General features: G+C 37.0%; 2 protein-coding genes across 2 annotated transcripts; both read right to left on the bottom strand.

The window, feature by feature from the left end:
* Nucleotides 1-4,891: 4,891 nt before the first annotated feature.
* Nucleotides 4,892-5,308, bottom strand: LOC110907822. The gene has a single exon (XM_022152746.1). It carries the CDS (start codon nucleotides 5,306-5,308, stop codon nucleotides 4,892-4,894), a length of 417 nt encoding a protein of 138 aa, XP_022008438.1.
* A 2,612-nt stretch (nucleotides 5,309-7,920) lies between these two features.
* Nucleotides 7,921-8,355, bottom strand: LOC110907820. The gene has a single exon (XM_022152745.1). It carries the CDS (start codon nucleotides 8,353-8,355, stop codon nucleotides 7,921-7,923), a length of 435 nt encoding a protein of 144 aa, XP_022008437.1.
* Nucleotides 8,356-12,007: the final 3,652 nt, after the last annotated feature.

Raw genomic sequence — 12,007 nt, 5'->3', positions numbered from 1 at the left:
TAGATCGTCAGATTAAAGTTGTGAGATCAGACAGAGGCGGTGAATATTATGGAAGACATACTGATGTGGGTCAAGCTCCTGGTCCATTTTATGAGTTTTGTAAGGGCCAGGGGATTGTGAACCAATACACCATGCCTGGTACACCTCAGCAGAATGGTGTCGCTGAACGAAGAAATCGTACCCTTATGAACATGGTGCGCAGTATGTTAGCCAACACTAATTTACCATTATTCCTCTGGACTGAAGCGTTAAAAGCAGCTGTTCATATACTCAATAGAGTTCCTTCTAAGTCTGTCCCTAAAACTCCTTATGAACTTTGGACAGGAAGGAAACCGAGTCTTAAATATATGAAAGTATGGGGCTGCATTGCTGAAGCAAAATTATATAATCCTTTCCTAAGGAAACTTGACCCTAAAACAGTTACCTGCTTCTTTATCGGGTATCCTGATCATTCAAAGGGTTATCGTTTCTATTGTCCTTCCCATGTCACCCGTATTGTTGAAACCAAGCGTGCTGCGTTCCTGGAGGATTTCAAGGTCAGTGGGAGCAGTACTAACCCTTACGAAGAATTGCAAGAAGTACAAGACGCGGGGGGGAGAGACTCGTCGCTTACCATTACTCCGTTTACTCCTCTTGTACCACATGCAACTGCACCTGAAGCCACTGCACAAACTCCAACTCCACAACCAGAACCCATTATACCTCATAACGAAGGCACATCAAACGCTCAAAACCAAGACAACGCTCAACCCGAAAATCAGCTCAGAAGGTCATCTAGGCAAAAACGGCCTACTAATTGGGATGATTATATTACCTACCTGACTGAAATGGATGCTGGAAAGCTCAATGATCCTATCTCTTATAATGAAGCCATTAGCAGTGATCAGTCTTCTGAATGGAACAAAGCAATGATTGATGAGCTTGAATCCATGAAGAAAAATGACGTTTGGGATTTGGTAGAATTACCCAACGGTGTCAAACCTGTAGGTTGTAAATGGGTGTTCAAAACAAAACTAGATCCGAATGGGAACGTTGAACGCTATAAAGCGAGATTGGTTGCAAAGGGCTACACTCAGAAAGAGGGAATTGATTATCAAGAGACGTTTTCACCTGTCTCTCGTAAAGATTCATTAAGGATCGTCATGGCCCTAGTAGCTCATTTTGATTTAGAGCTGCATCAGATGGACGTCAAAACTGCTTTCCTTAACGGAGACTTAGACGAAGATGTTTACATGAAACAACCTGAAGGCTTTAAACCTGAAGGTCAGGAGCATCTAGTCTGTAAGTTGAAGAAATCCATTTATGGGTTAAAACAAGCATCACGTCAATGGTATCTCAAGTTTGATGAAGTCATGAAGAGGCAAGGTTTTATGAAGAATCAAGTGGATCAATGCACCTACCTCAAGATGAGTGGGAGTAACTTTACTATACTTGTCCTTTACGTAGATGACATTCTATTGGCAAGTAATAGTTTAGACATGTTGCATGAGTCGAAGCGGTTACTCTCGCATAACTTCGACATGAAGGATCTCGGAGATGCTTCTTACGTCATTGGCATCGAAATTCACCGAGATAGACACAAAGGGATCTTAGGATTGTCTCAAAAGACTTACATAGATCGTGTCCTTACACGTTACAACATGCAACAGTGCAAACCCTCCGTCGCTCCAGTAGTTAAGGGAGATGTTTTCGGTTCATTCCAGTGTCCGACAACAGAGGTTGAAAAGGAGCAAATGAGCCAGATACCTTACGCGTCAGTAGTCGGGAGCCTGATGTATGCTCAAGTCTGTACTCGCCCAGATATCGCTTATATTGCTGGAATGCTAGGCCGTTATCAGACTAATCCTGGCCTAGATCACTGGAAAGCAGCTAAGAAGGTCCTCAGATATCTGCAAGGGACGAAAGACTATAAACTGACTTATAGAAGAAGTGATCACTTAGAAGTGGTAGGTTATTCTGATTCTGACTTTGCCAAATGCAAAGATGACAAGAAATCCACTTCGGGCTACATCTTTATGTTAGCAGGCGGACCTATCTCATGGAAGAGTCATAAACAACAGTTAACTACAACTTCCACAATGATGGCAGAATACATTGCTGTTTACAACGCAACCTGTCATGGAATGTTGCTTAGAAATCTGATCACTGGACTCAAAATTGTTAATTCCATTTCTAGACCATTGAAGCTTTACTGTGATAACTCAGCTGCCGTTAGTTTCTCGAACAGTAACAGTTCGACTGGAGCTGGTTTATATCTCGATACAAAGTACTTGTTCGTACGTGAACGTGTTGAGGAAAATAATCTTTGTATTGAGTATATTAGTACTAAAGATATGCTAGCGGATCCGATGACTAAAGGTCTCCCACCTAAAGTTTTCGAAGAACATGTATCGAATATGGGACTTATTAAAGACCTTGTTTAATGGCATATTGTACTAGCTTATGTTTTAATTAATAAAATTTCCTCAGTTTGATTTTGTATGTCTCTAACATATGTTCTGCCGGTGTAATGACATATAGACAAATATAAATACAAATCAGACGCTAAAGGGCTTATACATATTTTGATCGTAACTATTAGGTTTTAAATTGAGGCTATAGTATGACTAATGGGGGTCCTGAGTCGAATGATGATTCAACGGCTGTATTTCTCTGCTATAGTTCTTGGTTTAAAGCTAAAATGAGTGTTAACTCCTGGCCAGGCTTACCTAATACTCATGATAAATGATTACTTGGCTAAGTGGGAGAATGTGAGATTAAATATATAAATGTAATATTTAATCTTGTAGCCTATATAATCATTTATATTATATTAGATCAAAATATATTTATTAACCTATTAATAATTAGTTGGTAATTGTTGATGGACCATATTACCCTTATTAACTAATTGGGTTTCCTCCTGGGTGTATAAATAAGGGGCTTATTAGAGAGTTAAAGGGTTACACAGTTACACAATTACACAATCACAACCCTCATAACATCAAACAAATCGGCTCTCTCCCTAACCGAAATTACCCTACTTCGGTTTCATCACCATCATAATCTTACACCCTAAGGAGGAACCAGATCATCCTGACAATCATGTCGAACTCAATGGCTGCATCTCTGACTGGATTCTCTGCTGGCCTGTCTGCTGTAACAGGTATTATTCATGTTTTCCATTATGTTTAAACAGAACTGATCCAACATGTACATTGTGTTTCATTTATACCGAGTGGAAACAACGGATCATCTTTTTGGCAAATGTCCTTTAGTAGTGAGGACATGGAATGCAGTGGCGGAGCTTGATCAAAAGTTTCGAGGGGGCGTAAAGTGATGGGACCCAAATTTTTTTCCTATCGTTATATTCCAAGTCGGATCGGCTATTGGTTCGGGTCAGGTCAAATAATAATAGTTCCAAATAAAACTAAAAAAATTCATTCATTCAAAGGACCCGTTCTTACACATAAAAACTTGCGATTAAGTTTATTGTGTGATGTGTAATCTAGGATTAAACAAATAAGAGTTAAAATATATTTACAAAACTACCCATCACTTATATACAAAGTGGTAACAAACTTTACTTTAATTTATATATTGTATAAATATTTAGGAAAAATAATTGGGGGGAGGTAATCCTATATAATTTTTAAAATTTTCAGACAAAAAATCGAAACCTATACACTTCTAACCGAAACATTGGGGTGGGCGGGTGCACCCCCGGGCACCAACTAACCTTCGCCACTGATGGAATGCGGTTTCCAAATGGTTAGAGATTGTTTTTCATGATTCTTTGGAGCCGAATGGTATTTATGATCATATTTGGATGGATTTTGTTGCTATGCCCAAAAGAGTTACTTGAATCCATAGTTATACCTGATGGATGCTATGGAGGTTCAAGAACGATACTATTTTTGGTGCTATCGGTTGGAGCTAGGACTTTATTTTTATTATGTTTTTATTTTTTTGTTTATGTGGTTTGGTACTAGGAAGCGTGAGTCAAAAAATAGTTGATACAAGTGGCTAAAAACCCCTCTATTAGTCATGTAATTTTGGTTGAATGTCACGTCTATATTTTATAGATAGGTCTGTCGATCAATAGATATTTTATGCCTTTCCAAAAAGAAGAACTCATATTCATTTAACATTTTTATTTTGTTTTGCTTTAACTAGATTTGTTTTTTTTTTATTTGTGCATCTCCCATTGCAATTTATTACCTTTATTAAATCTTTTTCGACAATTGCAACAATGCACTTTGATTACAAGTAGATTTTTTTCGCTTCAATTTGTAACACTAGATTGTCATTTTCTAACTTGAAACTAAATGGTACTAAAGGTGTTGTTCAAATATAGACGGATTCAATTAGTTTGGTTTGGTTTTGTAGGTGTATTTAACCGAAACCCAATCGAAAAAGTTTTTTATAAAAAAGAATTTAACCGAACTATTCAGTTCGCTTAGACTATATGTTGTGCGCTTCAATGAGGGTCTAGAAGGTGCCACCTCAACGGGGCGAGGGGTGCGCACACCGCCCGGAGGGGCGCTAAAGGGGGCGTAGGGCGAGGGTGAAGATGGGCTCACGGGCATGTGGCAACCTGAGATGGTGAAGATGCATGCGAGATGATGAAGAAGGTGAATACGGGGAAACGTAAAGAGGCGCTAGACAACAAGGGGCACTATTTGAAGAAGGTGAACGATCGTTGTTTAGGAGGCGTTTAGGTGGCGCCATTTTTTTCCTCTTGGAGACCCAAAGTCACAATATATATTAAACCTAGTACACATAGCCACAAACACGAACATTCTCCAATCCAAACATTCAAGAAAATTACATAAAACGTTCAAGAAATAACCATGATCCAAGGTACTAAATTCTAGCATGCAACATCACACGTTAACTTGTGGTTAAACCATCAACGACTAGCCTCAATTGTGTGGACTTGCATGATAAAATCCTTCGGCCGAAAACAATACAACTCGTCATTAGCCCAAGAAAACCTTAGTGTGTCATCAAGAATGGCTCTGATCTTCAAATCTTCACTGCATTGATCGTATTCTTCAAGGACATACGCAAGATCCTCGTCCGACCAGACATGAACTAATGAGTCAAGATCATTGTGCGGCAACTTACACCTCAAACGCATAGACGGTCCACACACATCCCATAACTTTACGACAAGCTCCGTGTAAGTAATACCACGGTCCACCTTCATAATCCCATTCGCGCCTCCTTCGTATCGTAGTTTGCCACCGTTCTTACCGGGTGTGATCGTGCCGCCATAACCATAGTGGAGTTTGATCTTCTTGTTGGAACTTGACGATGTTGTCATGGATGTTTAATGGTATGAAAAAATTTGGAGAATAACCACTCTTGTCTCTTGGCTGCGAGGGTTGATGTGCATGCACAAATTATATATATTGAGTTGAAAACTATCCTAAACCTTTCCGGATAGATGTTATACTTAATAGGTTTTACATAATCTGATGCTTGATTTACAAGGAATCTAATTGTTTAAATAAAATAATATTTATATTTCGTACTTGTCATTTAAATTTTAAGATTTCCCTAAGAAGTAGCTTATGGATTTTAATGGAACATAATATAAATTATTTTACCATAGTAAATAAGGGGACAAAACATTGCTACGTACACTTTTCCAAATTTAAAAAACAAAGAGTTAAATGTCATTTTAGTCTCTGTGGTTTGGGCCATTTTGTCATTTTAGTTCAAAGGTTTCATTTTTTACATGTGGGTCCAAAAAGGTTTCACTGTTGCCATTTTAGTCCATTGGGTTAACTTCATCCATTATTTCTGTTAACAAGAAGGGCGATTCGGTCATTTTATATGACCGAATTGCCTTTCTAGTTAAGAGAATTACATATAAAATGACCGAATTCCCCTTCTAGTTAACAGAAAAAATGGATGAAGTTAACCCAGTGGACTAAAATGGTAACGGTGAAACCTTTTTGAACCCACAGGAGAAAAATGAAACCTTTGTACTAAACTCGCAAAATAACTCAAACCACAAGGCCTAAAATGGCATTTAACTCATGAAACCTTTGGACTAAACTCGCAAAATGACTCAAACCACAAGGCCTAAAATGGCATTTAACTCAAAAACAAATGAGGGGATATTGATAGTATTGAATACCATCTTATTTATTTATTTTTACTTGAGTTTTGATTTTAAATTTGTTGAAGTTATGCATGTTTTAAATTATATCCACAACAATTTTGATTTCACAAATGCCATTTTCTATTTGCCATGCATTCACCACAATATGTTCCATGTACATTGTGTTTCATTTATACCGAGTGGAAACAACGGATCATCTTTTTGGCAAATGTCCTTTAGTAGTGAGGACATGGAATGCGGTTTCCAAATGGTTAGAGATTGTTTTTCATGATTCTTTGAAGCCGAAGAATGGTATTTATGATCATATTTGGATGGATTTTGTTGCTATGCCCAAAAGAGTTACTTGAATCCATAGTTATGACCACCTGATGGATGCTATGGAGGTTCAAGAACAATACTATTTTTGGTGCTATCGGTCGGAGCTAGGACTTTATTTTTATTACGTTTTTATTTTTTTGTTCATGTGGTTTGGTACTAGGAAGCGTGAGTCAAAAATTAGTTGATACAAGTGGCTAAAAACCCCTCTATTAGTCATGTAATTTTGGTTGAATGTCACGTCTATATTTTATAGATAGGTCTGTCGATCAATAGATATCCTTTCTAGAAAGAAGAACTCATATCCATTTAACATTTTTATTATGTTTTGCTTTAACTAGATTTGTTTTTTTTTTATTTGTGCATCTCCCATTGCACTTTATTACCTTTATTAAATCTTTTTCTACAATTGCAACAATGCACTTTGATTACAAGTAGATTTTTTTTCGCTATAATTTGTAACACTAGATTGTCATTTTCTAATTTGAAACTAAATGGTACTAAAGGTGTTGTTCAAATATAGACGGATTCAATTAGTTTGGTTTTGTAGGTGTATTTAACCGAAACCCGAATCGAAAAAGTTTGTTATCAAAAAGAACTTAACCGAACTATTCAGTTCGCTTAGACTATATGTTGTGCGCTTCAATGAGGGTCTGGAAGGTGCCACCTCAACGGGGTGAGGGGCGCTAAAGGGGGCGTAGCCGCGTAGGGCGAGGGTGAGGATGGGCTCACGGGCATGTGGCAACATGAGATGGTGAAGATGCCTGCGAGATGGTGAAGAAGGTGAATACCGAGAAACGTAAAGCGGCGCTAGGAGCGTGGTAACCACAACAAGTGGCACTATTTGAAGAAGGTGAACGATCGTTGTTTAGGAGGCGTTTAGGTGGCGCCCATTTTTTTCCTCTTGGGGAACCAATAAATCCTCCCACAAGACATAGTCTTGTAGTAGGTGTCCAGGTTTATCAGTTATGATTCAGTTAATCAGTTTTTCCACCCCTACCTTTTGTCATTGAAGAGAGTTTTATTGTTGCAGTCATTTGTGGCAGTGGCGGAACTAGCCTAAAAGTTTAGGGGTATCCTAATTTTTTTTTTAGGATCAGGGGTATCCTTTATATAAAAGAAACGAAGTTGAGTGATATTTTTACACTATCGAAATGAAGTTAAGGGGTATTTTTACACTACGTAGACGGGGTTGAGGGGTAGCCCGTGCTACCCCTACTAACCCTTTAATTCCGCCACTGATTTGTGGTAGCCTAAAACCCATACCACCACTCAATGAAAATGGCCACTCGCCATAACTACAATGTTGTTTTAAATCAGTTGCATATGATTGTGTGTAGCAAATTTATTAACCTTGCTCGATCCAATATATTAAACCTAGTACACAAAGTCACAAACACGAACATTCTCCAATCCAAACATTCAAGAAAATTACATAAAACGTTCAAGAAATAATCATGATCCAAGGTACTAAATTCTAGAATGCAACATCACACGTTAACTTGTGATTGAAACATCAACGACTTTGTGTGGACTTGCATGATAAAATCTTTAGGCCGAAAACAATACAACTCGTCATTAGCCCAAGAAAACCTTAGCGTGTCATCAAGAATGGCTCTGATCTTCAAATCTTCACTACATTGATCGTATTCTTCAAGGACATACGCAAGATCCTCGTCCGACCAGACATGAACTAATGAGTCAAGATCATCGTGCGGCAACTTACACCTCAAACGCATAGACGGTCCACACACATCCCATAACTTTACGACAAGCTCCGTGTAAGTAATACCACGGTCCACCTTCATAATCCCATTCATGCCGCCTTCGTATCGTAGTTTGCCACAGTTCTTACCGGGTGTGATCGTGCCACCATAACCATAGTGGAATTTGATCTTCTTGTTGGAACTTGATGATGTTGTCATGGATGTTTAATCGTATGAAAAATTTGGAGAATGATGACTCTTGTCTCTTTTGTGCGAGGGTTAATGTGCATGCACAACTTATATATATATTGAGTTGAAAACAATCCTAAACCTTTCCGGATAGATGTTATACTTAATAGGTTTTACATAATCTGATGCTTGATTTACAAGGAATCTAATTGTTTAAGTAAAATAATATTTATATTTCGTACTTGTCGTTTAATTTTAAGATTAATTAGCCTAGGAAGTAGTTTATGGATTTAATGGAAAATAATATCAATTATTTTACCATCGTAAATAAAAGGGACAGAAGATTGCCATGTACACGCACTTCAAATCTAATTGGTGGATATTGATAATATTGAATAAGCACCAAATTATTTATTTATTTTTACTCGTGTTTTGATTTTTTCTAGGATAAATTACACTTTTCGTCCTTTGTGTCTATACCGGATTGCAACGGATAGCCTTTAACTTCAATAATTACAGTCACAGTCCTTTATTTGTAAAAACCATTACACTGTACGTCCTTTAGCACTAACCAAGTTAAATTTATCAGTTTTGTCTGGTCATGTATAAGGAACATGAGGGTATTTCAGTCATTTTACGTTACCCTTTTATTTAAAATATATTTATAAATAAAACCTTATCCTTTTGTTACCACCACAACAACACCACCAGAAACCGTCAACCCCACCACCATAAACCACAGCCACCATACATTGTTACCAAAACTCTTTCTACTGAAAAATTATGCATAAAACAGCAGATAATTATACAAATTTTGTTACCTTTCCATTCGAACAACAAAAATCTTAAACAAAAAGAACAGATAAAATTTGGGGGTTTCTACCAACAATATTTCAACAAAACCCTTTCTACTAACAAGATTTCACCAATCTCTACATCTCTCGAATTGTACAACAAAGCCCTTTTTACTAACAAGATTTCATCAATATCTCTCTGTACCTCTCGTATTTTAGGTTTTCCTAGAGAGAGAAAGGGTTGTAGAGTGATTCAATCGAACCATAAATTGAAAGAAGAAGAAGATAAACAGATCGATATCGAACTGAAAAACACCTTCTAATTCGAAAATTTCATCAAAAATCTCTTATATTTTAGGGGTTTCTAGAGAGAGAAACAGTTCTAGAGAGATAAAGTAAGGAGATGTTGTGCGGTCCATGGGTGTGGTGGGGTGGCGTAGTGCGGCGCGGTGGTGAAGGAGGTGGTGCGGTGGTGTAGTGGGTGGTCGTCTTGTTGTTGTTGTTGTTGTGGGGTGGGTGGTGGGGAACTGATGGTGATAGTTGACTGGTGCTGTTGTGTTTCGAGGAGAGAGAGAGATATGGTAGAGTATAAAGATAGGGTAATTTAGTAATTAGTTTTTTTTAATCCTTTAAATTAAGGTTTTTTTATATTATATGTAAATAGGTAAAATGTCTAAATTGCCCTCATGTGCAGTGCATATGACCAGACAAAACTGATAAATTTAACTTGGTTAGTGCTAAAGGACGTACAATGTAATGGTTTTTACAAATAAAGGACTATGACTGTAATTATCAAAGTTAAAGTCTATCCATTGCAATCCGGTACAAACATAAAGGACGAAAAGTGTAATTTACCCTTTTTTCTAACTGTTAAAGAATCATTAAAACTAGTAATAACTTCACGCGCGTTGCGGCGTGGGTACATCGCATACATTAAATAGATTAGCGCAAATGTTATGTAATGTGTAAACCATATAAAAACGTGTGTTTTGATGTATCCGATATAAATCATTGTAACTTATATAAGCATTTAAATCAAATAACAAAATCCAATCCGGGTTGGTTCATTTAGTGGGGTTCCACCTAATTGCTAAATAACCCTTATATTTTCATTAAGACTTAGTGGCATCAATGCGCAGAGTGACTCGTATGTCAAATCATAAACCAACTAAAAACGTACATAAAGATAAGCACGAAAACGTATTATATTTGACCACGTTTATTAACATGAATTTATATTTATATGTACATATAAAAATGAGCATGTGAGAAAATAAGGTGTTTACATCAAAACGTATAACTTAAAAGATACATAAAAATAGGCATGGAAACGTATTATATTAAACCCGACTCATTTATAGGAAAACTTTAGGTCAAAACGTAAATGTATACTGTTTAGGTCCAATGCCGATACATGAATATGTACCAAAATGTCCATAAAAATAAGCACGTGAGGAAATAATTTTTTTATGTTAAAGAATGAAAATAAGGTGGACGCACGTTGTGGCATGACATTTAAGGGCATATTGTCGTTCGTTAAGCACGTTGGCACGGTGACATTAACGTGTTTAAGCACACGAAAGAAACACATAAAGATACGGTACGATTAAACGAAATGTATTAAGTTGTGACGAACCAACTACCCGTTTCGAATTTATAGCAACATGTAAATGTGATATAAACTAAAAACACAAAGTGAAAAAATTATACAAACTAAAAACACAAAGGGAAAAAAAATTAAAAACTAAGGAAGTAAAAGTGAAAAGTTAGAAATTTAGATGATAGATTTGTTATTGTGTAAGTTTTAGGAGAAAAACAAATTAGTTAAAAAATGAGGGAGCCAAAATGAAAAATACTAAGGGAGCCAAAATGGAAATTACATAAGGACAAGATTGTAATTTGGGGTGTGTTGTCGGTGGCCTGGCCACCGACTTTGTCCTTTTAGATATAGTAGAATGGGTTATCCCTCTCTAGGGTCGAAGCTTGTGAACACTCGGCCAAATGCACGACAGTGCGATGAGGTAAAATCCATTCAGTTAGAGGATCGAACTAGTGATCGCTTACTCACCTAGTCTCACATCATCACCATATGCCGCCGAAATTAAATGGTGGGGGCAAAAATCGAACCAGGGTCACTTAGAACTAGGGTTGTACTCGAACCGAACGAACACGAACAAGACATTGTTTGTGTTCATTCATTAAGGATATAATGTGCACGAACGGTTAATGAACACTTACCGAACGAGATTTTTTGTTCGTGTTCGTTCATTAAGGAAATGAACATGTTCACGAACACAGATAAAATCAGCGAAGATGATGATGGCTAGAGGTGGATGGTGAGAGGGAGTGGCACTAGACATTGAATCCTTAATTGTTGAACAAAGGTCGATGGTATTTTTCAATGTGAATAATGAAAAGGAAAGTAGAGCGGTGCATAAATAAGGTGGAGACAGTGTTTCCTATTTTATTGATTTGGGTAATATGATAAATAAGAATTACGGAATATCAAAAGTTTAGATAAAATAAATAAATGCTATAAAACTTTAATGAACAACATAAACAAACATGAACGAATGTTCACGAACACATAACCGAACATTCACGAATGTAAATGAACGAACGCGACATCAGCTTGTGTTTGTTCATTTAACTAACAACACTATTTCGGAAACCCAATGACTCAATCGTATGGATATGTAAAATACATGATTTTCAATCCTAGCAAAAAAAAGGAGGGAAACAGATACTCAATTTAAAGTGAGTAAACAGAATTCCATACCCGATCTCATAGACACATATAGAATTCTGCGGAAAGCCGTATTTGGTGAAAGTCGTATGTACGTCTTGGAGGGAGATCTTTGTTATACTACTAATACTTGTACTTGCTC

This window comes from Helianthus annuus, chromosome 14 (assembly GCF_002127325.2).
Source record: "Helianthus annuus cultivar XRQ/B chromosome 14, HanXRQr2.0-SUNRISE, whole genome shotgun sequence".
NCBI classification, from domain to species: domain Eukaryota; kingdom Viridiplantae; phylum Streptophyta; class Magnoliopsida; order Asterales; family Asteraceae; genus Helianthus; species Helianthus annuus.
The sequence above is the reverse complement of the archived record's forward strand: the minus strand, read 5'-3'. Positions and strand labels throughout refer to the sequence as shown.

Excerpts from the sequence above, each read along its gene's own strand:
- LOC110907820 (XM_022152745.1), bottom strand. The coding sequence starts at position 8,355 with ATGACAACATCATCAAGTTCCAACAAGAAGATCAAATTCCACTATGGT.
- LOC110907822 (XM_022152746.1), bottom strand. The coding sequence starts at position 5,308 with ATGACAACATCGTCAAGTTCCAACAAGAAGATCAAACTCCACTATGGT.